Source organism: Chanodichthys erythropterus, chromosome 21, assembly GCF_024489055.1.
Source record: "Chanodichthys erythropterus isolate Z2021 chromosome 21, ASM2448905v1, whole genome shotgun sequence".
Taxonomy (NCBI): domain Eukaryota; kingdom Metazoa; phylum Chordata; class Actinopteri; order Cypriniformes; family Xenocyprididae; genus Chanodichthys; species Chanodichthys erythropterus.
In genome coordinates, this window is record NC_090241.1 from 21,154,753 (window position 1) to 21,178,244 (window position 23,492).

The 23,492-nt window shown below is 36.9% G+C and overlaps 2 protein-coding genes across 2 annotated transcripts; both read right to left on the reverse strand.

Moving 5' to 3' along the window:
• Positions 1-459: 459 nt before the first annotated feature.
• alg6 (ALG6 alpha-1,3-glucosyltransferase) lies at positions 460-15,769 on the reverse strand. Its single transcript, XM_067373508.1, has 14 exons — positions 15,594-15,769; positions 15,295-15,379; positions 15,042-15,131; positions 14,729-14,817; positions 11,886-11,968; positions 11,710-11,778; positions 11,407-11,588; positions 9,707-9,842; positions 6,659-6,744; positions 5,056-5,140; positions 4,897-4,967; positions 3,375-3,443; positions 1,590-1,785; positions 460-1,038 (listed from the first exon to the last, which is right to left on the reverse strand). Exons 1-14 carry the CDS (start codon positions 15,673-15,675, stop codon positions 841-843), a joined length of 1,521 nt encoding a protein of 506 aa, XP_067229609.1. The 5' UTR covers positions 15,676-15,769; the 3' UTR covers positions 460-840.
• Positions 15,770-19,497: 3,728 nt separating this feature from the next.
• On the reverse strand, positions 19,498-21,222 carry foxd3 (forkhead box D3). Its single transcript, XM_067373871.1, has one exon. The coding sequence runs from the start codon at positions 20,998-21,000 to the stop codon at positions 19,885-19,887; it is 1,116 nt and encodes a 371-aa protein (XP_067229972.1). The 5' UTR covers positions 21,001-21,222; the 3' UTR covers positions 19,498-19,884.
• Between the last annotated feature and the right edge of the window lie 2,270 nt (positions 21,223-23,492).

Consider the following 23,492-nt stretch of genomic DNA (forward strand, 5'->3'; position numbering starts at 1 on the left):
ATATACACATATACACATCAGATTTTTCTTAACGTTTTCACTAATGGTATGTTTTAATTAAAATGGTTTAATTATAGAATTATGCACATTTTTCATTATTATTATATTTTAATCAGTCATACTCATTGAATGATAAACATTTTTGTCAATTAAAATAAATCTGAAATTTTAATATGGCTTAGTGTGATTATCAAATCGGAAAAGCTGTGACTTAATATGTGTGCTTTGTTTCATAAATATTGTAATTTTACAATAGTACTGTATATAATAATAAATTAATTATTTTTCTTAAATACTCTTATTTTTACAGATGAATAGATTTATGTTTAATAATAATAATAACAACAATACTTATAATAATTATTATTAATAATTTTTGTTATATTTCGATATAATCACAAATATGTAGGCCAAATTGTGCAGCCCTACAAACAAGTACAACAAACCTGCAGTTTTAAAAATATATTTTTTGGGGTCATTTGAAAATTCTGGAGACATTCATTTCATTTGGTACAAAACATTTAATGATGTATCAAAAATGCTAATAAAAATAATGTCAGCACAAACGATACATTATGGCCTGGTCATTTACACAATACCAATATCCCGCTAACTGAATTTGTCTCTAAATCATACAAGTGAGAGAAAGTCTGGCAGAACTGTATCTCCTTTCATTTGATTTACTCTTCTCAAGCAAGATCCCTAAACTTCATTAGGAGGAAATTGAATTTTTCCAAACTATTCCCATCCTGTTCTATTCTAACCATAGGGATTGTCCTCTCTTTCCACCAACATTCTGGCCGTAGTTCTTTTGACAACCAATGTCTTTGAAGACGTGTTTCAGTTGGTTTTCTTCTGGCTCTTTTTCCTCTGTGGTTCCATCAACTGGACTAGGTTGAAATATATGATGAAACCCAGAAAGTGCAGAAAGGAGAGTACGGAGACCAGAACCGGAAACAGATCGGGCAACTTAGCCGGAGGCTCCAACCACACGCTCGTAAAGCTCAACGCAGCCATGGCCACCAGTGAAAACCAGAACTGTAAAAGACAAAGTGAACAACACTTACACAGTATTTCCTTTCCTATAACAATATATCATGACAAAGGTTCATTAGTCCTCCTAGTCAAATGCTACAACAGCAGTACACAGATCCTTGTAACTTGATGTTTATTTTCCACCCCGTTTTGGGACGGCGAGTCGAGGTATAAACATTAACATGTCTATTTACGACAGATGGAGTGAAGGATCAGTGGAAGTGCTGGTGTGAGCAACACGACCCCCCAATGAAACTCTACCTTCATCGTAGAGCCCCTTATTTATGTCTCTTGTGTAAATAAATATATCTAGGCAAACCTGTGTTAATGACTCACGCTACACAAATAGCACACCTTCTGGTTTGAACATTCACGCAAGTAGCTGTTGAAACGTTCAGTCTTCAAAAGCACTAAGAAGAGCATGGGGTCAAGCTAATGTGAAAGTTATGGCCCGTTCAAGTGGCCTAGTGCGCTTAACTGACTTCTTCATAAGCGTCGATTTCATTAACATCAGTGGTGTGGGGTAACGGGCCGTGACGTCAGCGTTAACTTACTTTCCATTTAATGATCCGGCTGAGGTTGAGTTTAGGCAGACAGTGCTGAGTGAGTTTGTGATAGAGGCCCAGCCTGAGCTCTTCATCTGTACTTCTCTCTAAAGCAGAGAGCAGATACAAACTCAGAAAGAGGAATGCCAATGAGGTCACCACGTAAGGCAACAGCAAACCGTCCTTCACCAGCAGGGGGAGCATGCTAGAGAGAAAACAAAGTTAAAAACATACGGAATTCAGAATGTGTACAATAATGGATTATTTATCCCTCTGTATTTTTATGATACAGCTGGTGTTCATTTTTACAGGATTTAAGTTTTATTTTGATCAAGATAAGTGTACTGTATTTGGCTGGTCCTGTCATTTCAAAATGGCAGCCCCCATGAGGAGACCCACTCCGTGTTAAAAAAAACTTTAAATTTGGTCAATATTTTGTCATGCATTATTCATTAATTTTAATCAATTTTACTCTGACTAAAGTGGCATCTTTACAGTTTTTTTTTTTAGTTTATTAAAACCTCATTAAAGGTGAACTCTGAGCTGACTGATGTAGCAATCGACTCGTACATATACTGACACCTAGTGGTGTGGATGTAGAATCAGGCAAATATTTGTCCAATCCTGCTCCTGGAGGGCCAACATCCTGCAGATTTGAGCTCCAACACACTTGCCTAGAAGTTTCTAGTGAGTCTAAAGACCTTGATTAACTGGTTCAGGTGTGTCTAATTGGGTTTGGAGCTAAACTCTACAGGACAGTGGCTTTCCAGAAACTGGTAGAAATGCATTATTCACAGTCAGCCATGATTAATTTATTCCACAAAAGTGTCAAATAATAGTACATATAAAGTGTCCAATAATAGCATATCCAATAATTAATTTTAAGAGGAAAATAATATTTTAGCTGATGAATAATAAATAATAATAAATAAAATATATACACACAAAAAAAAACTTTTGGGAAAACCAGATTTTTCTTAACATTTTCGTTAACAGTATGTTTTAATTAAAATGGTTTAATTATCAACTTGTGCAAATTTTTCGGCAGGTCTTCCTTATAGCTGAAAAAACTTGTTAACGAACATTTTATGAGCATATTAGACATGGAAGTAAACTTATAGCTATCTTAGCAGTTTCCATAGGCATTTGGCTAAAAAACAATAACTTGTTCACCAATCTTATCATGAATAATACTCGCATTGAGAAAATGTTGACAAAATAAAACAATCTTTGTGTTAGCAGAACAGGTCATGACGCAAAAAAAAAAACAATAGAAGCTGTGAATTTTGATGCCGCAACATTTCGCCATAATGAGTAGAAAGTGTGCAAATTAATGGTGTGTGTTTGGGGTATAGAAAACTGTGGCAATGTGTTGTCTCTGTATGCTCTTGTGGATATTTCCCCTAATAGTGCAACAATTACTCTATCATAGAATATAATCTAATTATCTTCCATAACAAAGAGTATCATGTCTTCTGCTAAAAAACAGAAATATGCAGCATTAAAACATTTTGTGGAAGCGGGCAGTGTGATTCCAGAGAATGGTGGGTTGTGTTTACACAAAGGGGTCTTAGTTTAATGGTATGTGGGCTATGTCATGTAATCCAGTGATATCCTTACACTAAACCACGCACACAACAATTAGTGTGGACAGCTGGGACTCCCCTATCGGCTACTACTCTTCCTCGCACTATACAGTCATTTGCTGATTTTGTTTCCATCTTAACCATGAGGATTAATTTATTTATAGTACAGTGACTTGAATTTAGTAACATATATTGCACGGTATCTTACCTGAAAGTTGACGTTAGCAGAAACCAAATGGCAATCAGAGGTATTTCGTTGACGACAAGGCAAACTGGCCTGTAAAACACATATTTGAATTTTAAGACTATATTTACTACATAACTGATATGTTTATATGATAGCATTGCTATAATTATATAGTTGAGAGGGCAAGGACTAAGTATCAGTATCATCTCTCCCCACTGATCCAGGCACTACACTTCCTCTGTCAGCAATCTTCTAACACCCAATAGAGACCCTTAATCCAAAAACATGCCTTACTGATTGACTAACACATGCAAGATATTACATAACTAAAAAATGTGTTGCTTGAAGCTGCTCTTTCTGTGTATGTACATATAGTATGTTGTATATCATAATATATTAGATTTATGACATACAAGAATAAACTGCAGAATACTAAGGGGAACTACTGCTAAACAACTAAACAATCACTAATTTGAAGGTGAAGTTTATAATTTCTAGGAATTGGCCGTCTATAAACGCTCAGGAATGTTTTTTTTTTTTTTTTTTTTTTTTTTTTAAAAAGCTCTCTCGAGATGCACTTTTGAGACGTGATGCAATAATGCAAATAATAGAAATGGGAAAACAGATAGATAGATACTAATTTTGACACAGGGAAAAAATACATTTCACTGGCTATGGCCTCCTCCGCCATGTTGCCATCAAATAAAACTGCCAACTTTTTACTGCAAACAGAACCTCACAATGCTTGCCCCGCCTCTGAGTTCTTCTGATTGGTCAACTGTTTTGGAACTGACATTGAGCGGTGCTGTGTATAAAAGTTGAAATTCTTTTAACTTGACACAGCGTCATAAAAACGCAGCGCTCATGTCGAGGTGCTGCAAAAGATGGAATAGAAAAATGTGTTATTTGTTAACGGCCCCTAGACAGCAATAAATTGCTGTATGAATTATTATGTCATTATATAAATGCAAAGTTGTTTCCTAAATGGTCGCAAATGTTTTTTATCTCTTTTTTGGACTATGCCTATTACAAAGTTGTTTTTTAAATGATCGCAAATGTATTTTTATCTTTATTTTGGCTGTTTTGGCTATTTTATTAAATCTACACATTTTTTTAATGAGTTACTTTACCCATGAAAACTGCCATTGGCTGCTTTTCTTTAGAGACTACCAAACAGTGGCATTTATCAGGTAGGAAGATGAAAAGTGTATCTCAAGTAGTTTCTAGTAACCACCAAAAATATTTGCAATAATCATTGTTTTCAAACGTTTCCGTATCCCTTAACAAAAACAGTAGTCCGGCCCCTACAGGAACTCATGCAACTTTTGTTGAGACCAAAAGCGAGAAAAAAAAAAAAAGTTATTGTTAAAAGTTAAAAGTTATGAAACTGACCACTTCACCTTTAAACATATTGTTAGTTTTAGATACTGTTTTGTGTGTTCGCTTTGTCATAACATGTGTGTCTATTAATAACAGTGGGTCGAGCAAAAGTACTGTTCACAGCAACTGGATTAAGTAGTATGAATTATATCCCACTGCTTACAAGGCTGCTAGCAGGATGGACTTCTCGTGGACTTGGAAGGAGAAGAGGAAAAAAGCCAGGGAGGAGTTCACCTATAGTATAAGTAGACCAGGAGAGTCAGTGGTCAAAAATACAAGTTGTTGAACGGTCAAAGACAAACATAATGATGACACCACTTACCAAGGCAAGCTTGAACTGCCATAGAGTGGGTTTGGACAACAATTTTAATGATGAAGGCAGGATGAACAACAGAGTAAGAGCAAAACTGTAAGAAAAAAATATATATAATTGAATGCATCCATGAATTAATGACAGATTTACTATACACACAAACAGAGCGGAGAAATATGATCAAGAGCCCCTGTTGCCAAAGCCCGTAATCTATCCCATGGAACTAGAGAACGCGGCTGCCTGATCTTTTTATACATCCTCACAGTCAACAAGAAAGATCCCAGCATGCAGGAAATGCATGAGATTCAGAAATGGCCTGCCGAGCACTCACAGAATTACTTTAACCCCTCAATCATCACTCTCTTGGAGGAAAATGACCCTATTAGAGGTGAATGACCCTTGTGGGACAAGAATCTGGTCCATCACACTGATGCATATGTAACAGGTGAGATAAACTTTACAGGGAATGCAAGTTTATCTTACTCAACTGTCATTTGTTTAACCTTAGCAATTTGTTTCCTTATGACGTGTTTTAAAAAATTACATACAATTGCTTATAAAACTATATGAATGTCACAGCCCTGTTAAATGTGAACTCGGAGCTGACCAGTGTAGCATTCGCCAATGTAGTAATTGTTATATACTGACACCTAGTGGTGTGGATGTAGCATCTTGCAAACATTACACCTGCTAGTAAAGCATTAATCCCAGTCAGTAATTATTCATTTATTTTTCAAACAAAAGTGCACAATAATAGTGGGATAGCCAAGATGAAGTGTACAGTATTTGGCTAGTTCTGTCATTTCAAAATGGCTGCCCCCATGAGCGGACCAGCTCAGTGTAAAATAAAACAGGTTTTATTAGGCTACTTGTATAACTGGAGTCTTTATCTCACATGAATGTACATGATTTTAAACATATTTAAGCTAAAACAAATTTTAATGAGGAAAACATGCCTGAGTGTACCTTTAATGAAGCGCTTAAAGGGATAGCTCACCAAAAATGAAAATTCTGTCACCATTTACTCACCCTCAAGTGGTTCCAAACCTCATGAATTTCTTTCTTCTGCTGAACACAAAAGAAGATCTTTTGAGGAATATGGGTAACCAAACAGTTGATACAGGAAACTATGGAAGTCAACGGGTTTCCATCAACTGGTTGGGATACCGACATTCTTCAAAATAACTTCTTTTGTGTTCATCAGAAGAAATTAATTCAGGTTTGGAACAACTTGAGGGTGAGTAAATGACAGAATTTTAATTTTTGCGTGAACTGTCCCTTTAAAACAAACCCATGAGAAAATGAATTACCGACCCTACAAATATAGACTGAACAAAGAGACAAACAAATCATTAAAGGTTCTGAAGCAAAGAGTCAAAGAAATAATCTTAACCAAGCCCTTGCACCTGCAGATTAGTGTCCACATATCAGTGTCACAAAATCTCTCTGATATCATTAACTACCCATAATCCTTCTGTGCCCTCCATTATAATTAGATGTGTTTCACAAACTTGGTAAGAGGGAATATACTGAGAGAGATTTTTAGGAGGATACATAAAGAGACAAAGGAAAAGGAGAAAGGGTTGTGTGTAAATGGATGGTGAAGGATTACCTGAGGAACAGCTGAGTCTCTCTGGACAGCAGGGTCTTGATCTTTATCAGCACATTCAAGCTGCACCATGTGTTAGCCACTTTATCCTGTCAACAAACACATGCTGTCAAAGTCACTAAACTAATGCTCTCCGGAGAGAATGACACAATGAGAACGAATGATACACTGACTGCTAGGTCAGTTTTCAAGTTCTTTATGAACAGTTGTTTAAACTAGTGTGAATTCAAGGACGCCAGCTCAATTTAAGTCGAGGGCCGGACTGAACTAAATTTCACATTTAACTTTATGCGTTAATAACTAATACTGGGGTAAAATATTGAGTTAAAATTTAGGTAATATTAATCACAACAATATAGACAATATAAAGAAACATCACTGCTTTTGAAATTTGAATACGCCGCCTAAAATCTATATTTAAAAAAAAGTCAGTATTTTATTAACTTACTGTTAGCACCTTGCTGTGGCTAAAAATACAATATTATGAATATACTGCAGCAATAAGATAAATGGGCACTAGAGCTTTTTTTTAAAAATATCCCAAGCTATATTATGCGTATTATTTATATACTTTTATATTATTTTGTTGAATTAACTTATTTAAAATATAAAAAAATTGTTTGAAAATATAAAAATTTGTTTAAGTTTCAGTCATTTTATTATGTGATATTATATATATATATATATATATATATATATATATATATATATATATATATATATATATATATATATATATATATATAAAAAAGAAAAAAAAAAGAAAAAAAAATATATATTTATTTCTTTTTTTTTTTTTTCCAGTTAGTTGCAATGGCAAAAGTTTCTAATTATCATTGTTCATCTAATATTTATATATTTAATTACCGAAAATAATTTGTAATAGTTTTTAGTTTTAGTTATATTAAACAATAACAACTCTATTAAACCTATAATAAGTAATTTCTTTGACAGTTCTGAGATTTCATAAATACAGTGTATGAATTTACTCAGGTAATAAAATCAGTGGTTAAAATGTAAAATTTTGTTCTTGTTCATTTTTTATATTGTTGTAGCTCAAGAAAATAAACTTCTGAAATAACTGCAAATTTATGATCATGCTTACAAAATTAGCACTGACATATAAGGCAAGTATCTTTAAATGGTATGTGGCTTTTGAAAAGAAAGCACATAAGTGGCATTACTCAGCGTAATCATTTCCCAACTGAAAGCGCAATAAAAATTCCTGTGGGCATTCTTGGGGGGCATTGGTACAAAGGGCAAGGGTGAAGTATTACACTCCCATTAATTTTCCCGTCAAGTAACCGTGATGTCAAAAAAAGCTATGCACTTATTTGTAAACTTATAGACGCAGGGTTGGTGCATACCAAGGACATTAATAACATCACCCAGGCTGCTAAGACTGCGGTTTTGCCACACACAGAAGACCAGATTGCACCCTTTAGGAAACTGATCCGTTACGAGTGCCCATTGACCTTTCTGCTGGGGTACCGACATGTGATTCCTCAAAGACTGGTGGCCTTTTAGCAGTTGTGCAAAATCAGAGTTAGTAAATGTTATGAAAGTTGCAGCCCTGCTTCTGAGAAACTCTCCATAATGCTCAGTCCTCGAAAACACAGCTGCTGTCTTTCACAGCTGTGTGGAGACGAGTGGATACTACAGCTGAAGATGAGACCAACCAATGAGAGCCACTTTGAAATATGTCTCAGTATTTATTTTCTTTGTCCATACAATGAAAGTCAGTTGGGTCCAATGTTTTGGTCCCCACTGACTTTCATTGTATCGACAAAAGAAGACAATTTTCTAAATATTTTCTTTTGTGTTTCACAGAAGAAAAAAAGTGAAACAGGGTTGGAATGTGTTTTTTGACCATACAATGAAAGTCAATGGGGTCCTAAACTGACTTTCACTGTATGGACAAAAAAAAAATTGTGTTTCACAGAAGAAAGAAAGTGATGCAGGTTTAGAACAACATAAGGTTAGATAAACAACAATTTCAATCTTTTTCAATTGTACATTTCTTACAGACAAACAGCACCGATTTAGCTATCGACTAAACATCACCTGGCTTTACCGTACTCTAATGTATACAGTACATGATAGCAGCAGCCAAGACTCGCTTAGCGCTTCCTCCGTCACAAATGCTCAAGGCTCTAGGTTAGAATTACTCACACCTTGTGTATTATGTTAGCCTCATGTCAGGCAAATGCATGATATATTCCGGGCCCTGAGCCCTGTAGAATTTTCAATTACTTCTCACAACACAGCTACTCTGACAACAGGGTTTTTGGGAACATTTCAAAAGCAAGCCGCAGTACGTGTACATCATGTATTTCAGTATTGACTTACAAAAGGAATCAGACCAGGCTTTAGACAACGAACAGGAGACAGCTCTGGTTTTCCAATAAACTCAATGTGAGACCCTTGTTTACTAATTAGATCTAAAGGATAAATCCTGCTCTAGACACAAGGGGTCTTATTGGGGTAATCTATGAATATAGAAAGATCTGAATGGCAAGATGTACATTAAGTCAGTCTTCCATTTGCATTAGTATCACAGAACCAGGATTGAAGACTGTTTACTGTATGTATCTACATAGAATTCTGGCAATAGAGTATTTATGCATTCATGCATGCATACAGAGAAAAATGTAATGCATGTGGATAAGGATTTCAAGGGCATTTCCAAGCAAACCCTGCACTGGAAATTTTAACACAGGCTAGCACACAGCGAATAAGCATTACAAGCATCATGCTGTAATGATGTGTTGAAAAACCCACTCCTTAAGCAGTAAATATGACTGATTTACATGCATTTTACCACTGTGTTTTCCTAAAGTAAAGCTCAAAGCCTGACACCAAATTGTGTAAATACTGCTGTGATTGTAAGCAAATAGTAAACATTTATTTTTCAATGTATGTCACCAATAGAAAGGTAATTCAGTTATGCAAGCACGGGTTCAAGAGAATCAAATCAATTTAAAGGAAACTATTTAGGTGAACTTGACGGAGTTTGACGATTGATGTTTTGTGATGATGCAGGTGAATTACCTCAAACAGACCCCGATCAACAGGAAAAAGTCGATTAAGAACTTGTAGAGGTTGTTTGGGGTCGGACAAAAAGGGCATCCAGCAGAGGGCAAAGGTCACCAACACAGTCAATGAAATCTTGGCCAACAGAAACAATCTGGGTACACACAAAATACACTGTAAAAACCCAACAATATATTTTTGTCCCAAAGACAAAAAAAAAATTAAAATAAATTTAAAAAAATTAAAATATTAAGCCATTTTGTTTTATCGAGGGATGACATTGTCTGTTCTAACAAATCAACTCAATTTGCTGACCAATACAACCAATCTTGGGACTTTTGATTTTTACATACTTGTCAAAGAATACTATTAATTTAATATTTGTAAGTGAAAATAAAATACTAGCCATTAATTACATAAGTTTTTTTCTAATTTCTATAATTAAACCATAAATCAGTCATAAATCAGGTTTCTCGACTACTTGAGCAGAGACAATATTCCCTCAGTTTTTCAGTTTGCTGTATACTGTAACCACTGACACCTCTCAGCTGTAGATATACAGTTGCACGCACAGACATAGCAGGGAGGGTCAGGCATGGCCAGAGAGTCATCTGGACATGTCTTTTCCCAAGCAAACTAATCCACCAATGCATTTGCCTCCAAAATGCCCTTGGTACATTGTTACTAAATCAACAAATGCAAGACAGCAAAGAGCAGAGCACGTGCACTGAGACTGATGAGGACTGATGTAAAAATGCATGTAACCTGCATACTTAAAAAGTAAAATTGAATAATAAAAGATCATTTTAAAATTACACCTGTAGTGGGAAAGTGCCAGATGACGAACATTAAGCATTTGTTATTAGCTGGCATAAATCAGGCAGTCGGGCTATGACACTTACAGCTGGATTGTACAGCTAAACTTGTAATTATAGGAATGTCAACAGATTCATTAATTAATGGAGAGCAATTTTCCATTAACGGAACTTTTCACTTGTAAGTAATAATTCATCCTTGCTGAGATTTAGTGATTTGGGTTCAGCTATAAAACTTGGTATTTGATAACCAATGACTTTAATTTTAATTTAGGTCCTATTTTGATTATACACACACACATACATAGATACATATATATACACATCTTACTTTGTTGTGTGTCTATTGAACATAGGCATAGATACAACTGTGATAAAAAAAAAAAAAAAAAACTTAACAGGCCTACTTTTACTACACTGAGTAGGGCTGTCAAACGATTAATCACGATTAATCGCATACAAAATAAAAGTTTGCCTAATATATGTGGGTCTACTGTGTGTAATTATTATGTATATATAAATACAAACACATCCATGTACATATTTGAGAAATATTTACAAGTATATGTATTTATTTATATTTTTATATAATTTCTATTATATATAAATACATTTTTGTATATAAATAACATATTTCTCTTAAATATATACATTCATTTGTGTGTATTTATATATACATATTAATTAGACACATTACTCACACATATATTATACAAACTCAAACTTTTATTTTGTATGCGATTAATCGCGATTGCTCGTTTGACAGCCCTAACACTGAGGTTTCGTACCTTTTGAAATCTTTTGAGGTCTGCTTAAAAAACAAATACTCAATTTTAACATATAATTGAGATCAACATTTAACCAACAAACTGCAGCGTTTATGCAACAATCCAAGAGACTCACCCTCGCCCAGTCAAGCCCTGTTTGATGCACTTCCCCAGGAGGTAGCAGAAGAAAGGCAGTGAGTGGTATAATTCCATTTGCTTGTAATTGAGAGCCAAGGTGAAGGCCAAAGAACCAAACAGGTCCCAGCCAAAACCAAGTCCCAGAATCCCCCATAGAGCCAGACCCAGGCTCACACAGTTATATCTGAATATGCAGTTAAAGACTATGCATGTGCTGTTTTTGCTGGATTCTTGACATGTTTGTGAATAGATTAAATTAAATTAGATAAATATTAAATACCATAGCAGAATTAGGGCAAGGATATTGAAAATGGCCATAGTCAATCAGTACAAGTCCTGGATATAGAAGGATGCAGAGAGCTGTGGCAACCTATGAGAACAAAAGATACAGTTTGGCCAAATCAAAGCAATAATTTAATCTCAATAATTACAAAATTTTTGAACAATTTGCAAATTCAAGGGAATTAATTAAGTTACCTTTTGTTTAGAGGACCCATCACAAAAGTAGAAGCAATAAACCAAAACTGCTGGAATGTAGATCAAAATATCTGCAAAAAGAACTACAGGAGATGAGGAAGGTTAATATACAAAGCCATGATCAATGCCCCGTAATCATTAACATGCTTTTTAACATTCAAGATTCAAATGCAGGTTAGAAGCAATAATAACCCCATCCTCTTTGAATGGCGATATATATATACATACAGACAAAGTATTGGGACACCTGACCATTACACCAACAGGGACTGTAATGACATTGCATTCTAAATACATAGACATTAATATGGAATTGGTCCCCCCTTTATAGCTATAACAGCTTTCACTCTTTCTGGGAAGGCTTTTTACCAGATTTTGGAATGTTTTCTGGGCTTTGTGCAGGCCAGTCAAGTTCTTACACACCAATCTCAGCCAACCATGTCTTTATGGACCTTGCTTTGTGCACTCTGGCACAGTCATGCTGGAAGAGAAAAGGGCTTTCCCCAAACTTTTCCCACAAAGTTGGAAGCATTGCATTGTCAAAAATGTCTACGTGTGTTGAAGCATTAAGATTTCCCTTCACTGGAAGGCGCCTAGCCCAACCCCTTAAAAATAGCCCCATACCATTATCCCTTCTCCATTAAACTTTACAGTTGGCACACTGCAGTCATACAGGTAGCGTTCTCCTGGCATCCGCCAAACCCAAACTCGACCATTAGACTGTCAAACAGAGAAGCGTGATTCGTCACTCCAAAAGAAAATGTTTCCACTACTCCAGAGTCCAGTGGAAGTGTGCTTTACACCACTCCATCCGATGCTTGACAATGTACTTGGTGATGTGAGGCATGCATGCAGCTGCTCAGCCATGGAAACCCAGTCCATGAAGCTCCCGCCACACAGTTTTTTTGCACTAATATAAATACCAGTGGAAGTTTGGAACTCATCAGCTATGGAATCAGCAGAGTGTTGGCGACATTTACGCACCATGCGCCTCAGCACTCCGTGACTTTAAATGGTCTTCCGTTTCGTGGCTGAGTTGTTGCCGTTCCTAAATGTTTCCACTTTCAAATAATAATACCACTTACAATTGACCGTGGAATATCACATGAGCTGCTGCTCACGGCCCAATTTCCAGAAGAGGGCGGAGCTTTGACAGCTCACACTTTGGTTGCTCAACAACAACAAAGCTGGAGAATCTCACACAGCCAAAATGACGATTGTCAGTAACAGTGCTCAGCCTTACATTGTTCAAATCGCAGTCTGACACTGACGGAGAGACTCAGGAAGACGTTACAATTTTTAGAATGCATCTGGATGTTTCTGAAAGATTAGCAGATAAATTTATGTAATTTCTGTGGAGTTGATTCAACTCATCGACTAGCATGTGCCGTCATGATAATCTTTTTTACAAATCCAGCGTTGAATTGACCCTCGTTTGTGAAACAGTCCGGCTTAAAATGACGGCAAGGCAACAACTCTCTAATACAACAACTCTTCCTGTTCTCTAAAGCAGCCCAACATGGCCTTGCCTCCTTTGTTGCATGTTCTCGGGGGCAGGATTTATGTAAATGTTGGGGTTTGTGATGTCACCAACCCAGGTTTAAAGCTTGCTGTGTGTTTTAGTCCTTAAAAAGCGATTTCTGTAAAAGAAAATATCTCCCTTTGCATTGAACTCTGAGCATCGCAGCTTTGCAGACATTGTTTATGCTCTAACATCAGCATTACACACTAACTAAAGTTAAATCATAATCAAGGTTAAATAATCACCCCTAAGGACCCCTTTAAGAGAGAAAAGCAGCCCATAAAGGCTGGTCTTGGATCAGTTTTCTCCATAATAGCATATTGGCAAACGATTCAATGCGTATCTGTGTTTGCGCTCTGGCCAATCAAAGGTGTTTAAGTTAGCACTGAACAAAAACGTTGGCGTTTTGAGTAGCGAGTGGATTATGAGTTCTGCAAGGTACAAACAAGTATGTAAATAAGAGATTCATTGTACAGTCAGCTTCAGTGATTATAACAGAACTTTGTAAGATTGCGATGAACTAAGTCAAGTCACCTTTATTTATATAGCACTTATACAATACAGATTGTTTCAAAGCAGCTTTACAGTGATATCAGTAAAATTATGCAACAAAGTTTGTTTTGGCTGTAGTTTTGGCAGCAGCTCTAAAAGAAAATATTGTTATTGTTTAGCTGTAATAATGTGATAAATATGAATTTCTTAATAGGTGGAGGGTGAACCAACTCTAACTGCCATGCCAAACCCCGCATCCAGTATGTTTGCTTTTCAGTTAAAATTAATAGTGATTTGCCAGTATCAGAAGCGTTTATGCTGGGATGTGTTGTGCAGTGACACGTAACTTGAAACTATTTTAAGGAATCTATTTAAATGTGTTTTTAAATAGTTTTTCACCCTCCGCCTATGAAGAAATTCATATTTATCGCATTATTACACAAAAACAGAACTTAAAACACAATTATATTTATGAATGACTATCACTCGGAGACCCACTGACTATTTTAATGATGAGTACACTCAAAGTCTTTGGTACACTTCTGTTGTTGGTGGAACTGAAAAGCTTTTGTGACTCAAGTTTAGAAATAGAATTGGCATATTGCAAATGGGTCTATAAGTTCTGGTGACGACCCTGGTTGTGTCCCAATACTTTTGTCCATTTTTTTATTAAGCAGCTTAACAGAAAAAAAAAAAAAACAATTTAAAACAATATATATAAATATTGTTTATGCGTGGTTTTATGCACCAAATTCAGTTCAGTTAAGACATAAAAATGTCACTGCCACTTAAAATATTTAAATTAAAATATATATATGTCAATACCTACCTGTGGCTCTCATGAACAACTTATGAGTGTGGCTTTCATAGCCTCTAGATGCATTCAACTCCACCCATTCAGGATTAAGCAGCTTTGCTCTATCAAAATACACAAAGAAAAATCAAAATCACCATCATGAAGCCATGTTCAACTGATCTGGGTGCGTTTCCCAAAGGGAACTATGGTCGCAAGTTCCATCGTTACCAATAGAGTTCAATGGGACTTAAGACCATAGTTGGCTAAAGATGCTTTCGGGAAACACACCTCTGATAAGTTAAAGAAATCTTTTTATGGATGATGTACCATGTAAAACAACACTTACACATATGCACACACTAGACTATGATAGGCTGTCAGGGGAGGGTAATCAAGCCCCCAGTAGTTCAAATCATTATTTGTAGTATTGAAGTACCTTGTTTGGAAAAGAAATAAAAACTATTAGCTCACACTCATAAGGCATTGTCTTTATAAATGGAATACTATGGCATTCAACTTTTACAAAAAATAAAAAAAAAATAGAGGGAGCTTCACCAATGTTGGTATACTTGGCCATGGAGGAGGAATGAAAGACTAACCATTCATGAACAGGCAGATTGTAAGTCACTTCTTGCCAGTGTCTCTGTGCTTCATAGTCCCCGAACATTGGCGGTTTACCTGCACCTGTTGCATTAAATGCAGAATAGTATGGTTTATTAACAAAAACGTAGATGTATGACGTATAATTATCATCATCATATATAACATTACTTCATGAACAATGTTTATTGTCACTTTACATAAGCTGATCTTGCTCATTTAGAGATGAATGAACTGTTCCGAACACACTGACTGACGTGTCAATCCTAAAGAAACCGGTGCTTCACTGAAAACCAACCTGAGTATGAATGAAAAGACACCGCCCATCTCGACGTTAAACCAAGCAACACGCACAGAGAAATAAGGCTCCAGTTCTCCATGTCTGGTAGCCTTCAGGACGTTTGATTTAAAAAATCATAAATCTGTAACATCGCTCATGCTTTCCTGCAGAGCCGAATTCTCGAATAGGCTGAGATTCACTTCCTGAAACATTACATCAGCAGAGTGGCGCCTCGTGATGACATCATACATTAGCACGTAGGTTGAATTGATTAAACGGGTCTGTATCCTAATGTCTGGTTTGCAAATTTGAACCAAGGACTGATTAAATCCTGAAAATGTTGGTGGTAATACGTCATTCTGTCTCAAAAACAGTAGTAAAGTGCGGTAAGTAAAGATGTTAACTTAGCTGCCTTACCTTAGATGTCCTAAATAAAAAGACGGTGATCAAATTGACTTACTATGGAACATCATCAGGTAAAGACGCTGAATGAACTCCCCTGTGCCTATTTAGGAACACTATGAATCAAATTATGAAGAAATTAAGAAAGAAAATAAAACCCTGTTTGTTTAACTATGTCCCAAATACTGGGCAAGATAACAGGGCAGTGTGCTAAATAGCTATCTATGGCTTAACAAGCTTTTCATTTACAAATGACAACAATTCGAAATGTATTAATAAACACTATTATTATACGTTTATTAAAACATTTATTCCGTTTATGTAGAACGCTTTAAGAAACAAACAGTTGTTTGAAATAGTTTTTTTTATATATATATATATTTCAAAATATGCTCGCCATGTAGCATTGCTTGTCTTTGTTTCCTTGGTAACTAAACATTTTAATATCGTTACAAAAAATAAAGTTAGTTTAGACAATCAGAGCCAATATAACTTCATAAAAATGGAAAGCAATTTGCTTATTAGTTTCCTTGGACCCATCAAACGTTTCATGTTGCTTAACGTTAGCGTCGGTAGACCTACCTGGACCTCTAGATGTCATTTGAATTTAGGTCAGAGAGCATTTGCAACGTTGTCAATAATAAGTCAATTCTGAATTGTGGCTGTTGCTCTCTCTTTTTACAATAATTGGCCCTTGAGTTCCTCAACTCTTATCTGAGCAGTGGTGTAATCATTAGCATTTCATCCACTTTTAGAGCTGCTGGATATGACAGCTTCTTTGTAGGGACATCAAATATTTATAAATAATAACCATGGACAAGTGCTGATTTGCAATGACACTTTCATTACAGTATAAGGAGCCTATTAGTCACATACCACTCAATGACATGTTAATGTCGCTGTTTGCCATCTTTGTCATTTACTGCTTCGTCTCTGCACCCTTTAAATATTTAGTAACCACTGTATCCACATTTACTGTTGGCGATGTGCTCCAGGAGATACCTGGGCTTGTCAGTGTCCCCTATAAGCAATGCCCTGCATGCGGCTTTTGTATAGTGATTCTGGATGTTGTTTTTTGCTTGCTGACTTTCTTTCTTTTTTTTACATTTAGCCTAATCATTCGTTTTCTTCTTAAAATGTTTAAACATCTATATGCTTATTGTCAAAGGATAGAAAAAAATGTTCATCTCAAAACAACGTGCGAAAGAAGCTGTTCTGCTTTTCGATGCGCAACCAATACAAATTGGATGATTTAATATGTTTTCATAGAGAATTAGGCATATGTTAGAGAAATAATTCTAAGTGTAACATCTAATATAAAAGCATGAACATGACATAAGACATGGAACGGCCGATAGTGCGGTGGGAACACGGGAACTCTACACCTGTGTCGCGCGAAGAGCAGGTGGATCCACAAAGGTCAAAGCGTTGTTTAGTTTACCCAGAAATGCGTCCGACCACTTGTCACTTTCAAAATGCTCAGCAAGGGGTTTTCCTTTGAGTTTCACACGCCAAGAAAAATAGCAAGTTTTAAAACAGTTGCTCTTAAACGTCTGAAGTCTGTTAACAAAATGTTACGTGACCGAACGTAAATGAATAATGTAGGGCAAGCAAAAGTCTGAAGGTAGCCAGTATTGCTGAAAACCTTGCATAATTTTGCATACATAATTTATAAATATGTAGCGTAACGTCTCCTTTTTGTATCCAGAATATTTTTATTCATTTATTTTTTATAGCCTATTACAAAATAGGCCTATGTCTCGCGACTCTTTGCATAAAGCGGGATGTGTTAACCTTGCACTCGTTAAAGAGTCAACTCTTTCCCACCAGCCGTCCTCGAAATAGATCCCTCATTAAAACCCGTTGAATCTGAACAATTTCACAGTATCTCTAGTCCAAAACAAATAACATCTAACTGATCCACGTGTGCGATCATTATCCCCGCAACAGATGCAAAGAAACAAGTAGCCTATTTTGAGGTATGACCACCACGGTTACTGAGGATGCATCGAGATATTTGCTCCCATTAGCAGACCAGTCGTTTATTTGATGTAATTTATTCTTGTAGACGCTGTCTAGGCTACACGAAAGACATAACCCTCATCATCATCATCTAATGTGCTATAATTATGGAGAATTTCTATCGTTTAAGTTATTTCATATAGGCCAGAGTGACCTGAATGATCTTGTCAGTGTATTTTTTTTTTCTAAACGTCGTTTCGGATGTTTTTAAATACTATATAATTTGCATGTGTAATTTTTAATGTCCAATTTTTGGTTTCGATATGAACTTTGATAAATTCTTTAATAAAGTTTAGCTGAATTAGCTGAGACAGCTGTTAGCTTTTGAATATAAGCTAGTAAATATCATAACCGTTCCTGAGAGAAGAGAACGAAAACATATAGCGACGACCTAATATGAATGTATTTTACCAACTAAATCCAGCTATAAATTACTGTAGGAATGTGCTGTCAAAGTCCACTGTGACAGGAAGGCATCAGAACAATGTGCTTACAAATATTTATCCCATTTTAAGGAATAAGGAGACAGTTGTGGAATAGGCCCCCCGTTAGTGCCTTTCAGAGGGTCAGTCTCAGCAGCGTCTTTGGTCTGAAAGTGAATTCAAGAAGAGGACTCTTTTTCGTTTCCCATGGGTATCACTTAAATATAGCCCTAACTCTTGTGCGCCACACACCATCTACCATTTGCTGTTTGAGTAGAACTGATTAGCTAGACACAACTGTGAAAGAGTGTTGCTTTAATAGGAACGTCTTCCTAAACATTTTTAGGCGCCTTCATTTTCACTTGTAAACGGATACGGCAGTTTCTCGACAGCTATTGACCTTTTTATTTGGAAAGAATGTTGCTATTTTTGTTACCTACATGGTCAAAATTGTAAAATTAAGTGTGCTAAGTTTAATTTGTAAATATTAATCTGGTTTTACTAGCTGTTAATATATTATTTATGTAGATTATCTTAGTAAGTTTAGACGGCTATAACTGAAAAGCGTTTGAAATGGTTTTTGAAATGGTTTTTGCAACCAGAAACTGAGAAGCTGTTCTTTTGAAATTATTGGTTTGTTGTATTCACAATATCACCGTTAGATAAAATTAAATGTTCGTACTGGGGTTTTATCATTTTGAATGAAAATATCCTATTATTAAATTTTAAAAAGAACTGCTGAATTGACTCTTTCAAAATGTGTTATTCACAAATTAACTCTCAAAATAAGCTCATTTATCTTAATATGAGGCTAAACACTCATGATTAATGAATTATTTATTGTTTTAATATTTCTTATAGTTTAAGACGAAACTGCTTGTTAATGTAAATTAAAACCATAATAGCCTACGTTTGCATTTGTTTCTGTAGGCTGCTTGTTTGCACGTGTCATCGTTGCATTCCTGTAATTTTAGAAAAAAATCTGTTTGATTTAATAAAATCAATTGTGTCTGAGATGCGTTGGATTGTTTTCATATTTATTAACAAATGAAGTTGATTTACAACACAATATTGCTACATAGATTACATATATTTAAATTTTATAAACATACTTTTTCAGTCTTTCAATAAGAACAGTTTAATATTTCATACTGGAAAACAAAGGGAAAAACATTATTCTTGAAATCACTTCTTTCAGGATGAAAACAAAATATGGAAAAAATAAGGCTCACTCAAGTTTAAACAACGAAATGAAATAGGAAAGAAAAACATGTAAATTAATTTCTTTGTACAAATATTTACAAACATTACCTGTACTGAAAGCATTCCTTTTTGATTATGAATTTTCTTTTTTCTCAAAAGTCTTTACATGGCTACATTGGGGCGGACGAATTGTCCAGTGCTGCCTATAGTTCGTGCTGTATCGTCTTTAAAATATATGTCTAAAAAAAATTGTCTGATTATCATTGAGAAGGCCATTTAGATACCGCTGCTGTGGACGCTGTCGGTAAAAACTGTCCAGAGATGATATTTGACGGGACGCTGAGAATTGGCGCGATGGCTGATGTCCGGGTTAAGGACAGGGACTGTGCGCTCAGTAAGGCGGACTGCACTGTCACGGGCGGCCGCAGGAAAGTCTGTGCGCTCGTAGAGCTGCTGGAGACCCCGATAATGTTTTCTATGCTGAACGATGGTCGACTGGACGGCTCCGATTTGATAATTGACGCGGTGCTCAGGCTGTTCAGTTGTAACTGGAGACTTGGACTTAGTTGAGAGTTAAAAGCTTTTCTGTTCAGTTCTGCGGAGGGCAAGAGAGGCACCGCCGGAGGGAGCATCGGACCCACCGGGGGAATGTACGGGTACTGCAGAGCGGCTGCAGGGTGCGAGTAGGCGGCCGGGTGAATTCCATAGTGGCGTCCGTAAGGATTCCCAATGCTATATGCCCCAAAACTCTGCATCATGAGGGCGGTCTGGTCCCTGAGAATGTCCGGCTGGTGTCTCTTGAAGCGTTTTCTCCTCCTCAGAAAGCTGCCGTTGTCGAACATATCTTCCGACTGGGGGTCGAGGGTCCAGTAGTTGCCTTTGCCCGGGTTGCCCGGTTCCCGTGGGATCTTGACGAAGCAGTCGTTGAGGGACAAGTTATGGCGAATGGAGTTTTGCCAGGCCGGGAACTTCTCCCGGTAGTAAGGGAAGCGGTTGCTAATAAACTCGCAGATCCCACTGAGCGTCAACTTCTTCTGCGGGCTCTGGAGGATGGCCATGGTGATGAGGGCGATGTACGAGTAGGGCGGCTTCACCAGACTGCTCTTGGGCTTGCTTTGCATGGTACCGGAGGAGCTCTCCTGAGCATCCCCCTTGGACTCTCCTTCGCCGCCGCTCTCGCATGGGCTGTCGCTACGCTCCTTCACCTCGATTTCCTCCACCTCATCTCCCCGGTCCTGCATGCATTGGCTCTCGCAGTCACTGTCCCGCTCCATCCCCTCGTCGCCCTCCCCGACCACGTCGATATCCACATCGTCAGCTGTGAGTACGGTCTGACCGGACATGTTGCTGGCACTGGTGCCTCCAGACAGGGTCATCACCGCTCACTTTACTGCTGGAGCAACCCAAGGTAAGAGCAGCGGTCAGATCAGATGACGACCAGTGGCTATAAATGCAGGTCAGTCCCGGCCTGCCAGGAAAACTTCAACTTTAGAAAATATTTCTCCAGTCCAAAGGCTTCTTTCTGTAGGCTACACCTCCTCTCCTTTCCACTGTATGTCCTGGAAACTTAAGCGTGGTTTTGGACCAAGGAGTCAAGATGACACACGCTTTGAAAAGCAGGCTTTAAAGACTGTCTGATAGATTACTTTTCACTTAAAGATATACTATCAGCCGCGTCACGTGACCCGCCGACGTCAGAGGTCGCGCTGTTATACCGCTGAGCCGAAGTTGTTTCATGGATTTGTCAACAAAGGGAACAACAGTAACATCGCCTCTGTTCGTCCGTCATAGACCATTTAGCGGTGGCGGAGGGGAGAAAATCGGCCTGCATGATTGAAATCATCTCCAGAGCTGACGTGCATTCACTCGCCCGCGCTAAACGCAAACTTAACTTTTCTTAGGCCAATTAGCCTATATTGAAAGCTGCTGAACGAAAACGTCTACAGCTAAGTTAATTGAATCTCTTGTCATTTATTTGTGTGCTCGAATACTGCATGGTTAAACGAACAGTTTAAAATATTGTACTTTTATAATAAAATTAGGCTATTTTGTAGTCATTGGAGAATTAAATATAATCTTCGCTTGAGTGTTTCTGTAGACGGCACCACTGATTTTTGTTACGTGTGAAATAAGTACAAAAACAATGGAAATCTCTAAATAAAGATCGTTGTAGAGGTGCTAACGACCCTCATCATTGCTCGTGTTAACATATGAATTAAGTAGGAAATGAGCGCGCGGGTAAATGCATAGGAGCCATTCACACGCGCACAGGTGAGCGACGCATGTGGGATATTCCCAAGAAAAAGAAAGCGGAGAGGGAATATGTAAACTCTTTTAACATTTCCTGGATCGTGTGAGAAAATGTTTCTCAGTGTCCTTGTGCTTCACGGGAGCTGCGAGGTTTAATTATAGGCTACTTATCTGTGGTTTGTACTTGAATGCTCTTGTTTCTTATAACCTAATATTTGAGAGATTAAACATTGATGTGATTGTACCTTTTTTTTTTTTTTTTTTTTGTCGATGCACAGAAAAAATGTTCTCTGGTTAGATTCATCACTTATTTAACCACAAGTAATATAACGTCTTATCGATCTACAGCTTGGAATATCTGCCCCTGCTGTAATGAAAATAAAGCCTGATGTAATTGACGCTCGAATCAATTATTCTCACAACCATTCTATTAGAGCTTACAAAAAAAGGCTGTATCATTTTTTTTTCTTAATGGTCAGAACTACGAAACTGTTAGAATATAAATAGTAAAGCTCGATATTTCTTCAGCGAATCGCTTATCTCTGTTTTTTGGTGCAGGTTTTGCAGCGCTGCTCTCAAAATAGCCTAATTTGTTAATAGCTCTCAAAATTATGTTCATAACAATCATTATGATTATTATAATTAATAATAATAAATAAATATTATTGTTATTATTTTTTAGAAAACCTTTTATTTGTATAAAATTCATTAGGGAGCTCATTAAATAGTGGCTATTATATATTTTTCAGTATGCTTGTTTTTGTTGGATGACATTTAATCTGCAAATAGGCCACCACCTTTCACCTCGACCTTTACCTTTAGCCTGCTTACCATCCTTTCAATTCTCCGAGGAACGCATGCTTGTGCTACATCTTTGAAGCTGTTTTTGCATGGTGAATGAATGAGATTAATTGAATCATGTTGGTATTAATGGTATTGAAGTGCTCAGGCAAACAGACAGTGGCCCGTGTGATGTCCCGTTTATCAATACGGGCTACTTAGAGGATGAAGTCAAGGCACCATCTTACGCTGCCTAAAGCCAATATTTTCTTTGGAAAATTGTTCTTCTGCTCATTACGCAATTGATTAATAGTTTTTTCATATGTTAGTTTCGTATATATTTTAAATAATATTGTAGGAGCCCACTTGCTGTAGATCAAGGTTAATTGTGATTAGGCTATTGTTTAGGCTTATATAAATGCATGTTTTGGCCGGTTGTTCGCTTGAGTTTTTTTTTTTTTTTTTTTTTTTTTTTTTTTTTTAAGCGCTGTATTTTGCAGAATGATGAAGTGTTTTGTCAGCGGCTTAAAATGTAAAAGACCATATATCTCGAGTCAGTGCGCACTGAAAGACATCGTGGATGATATCGCCCAAAAGGAGATGAAATTCGTCCTCTCTGTGATCTTTTGAAGCTCCATAAATCCGGCTTTATACCTTCGCAGTTTGTTAATGAAATGTACATTTAAGCACACATGCACGGCTTAACCCGACAAAACCTTTTAGAATAATAAGCTAACTCTTTCCAGCATGAACCTATTAGGAGACGCAGGCATAGCAGGTGACGGTGCGGATACAGTGGCTGAATGTGATTACCCAGCAAGGTCAGAAACAAATAGCT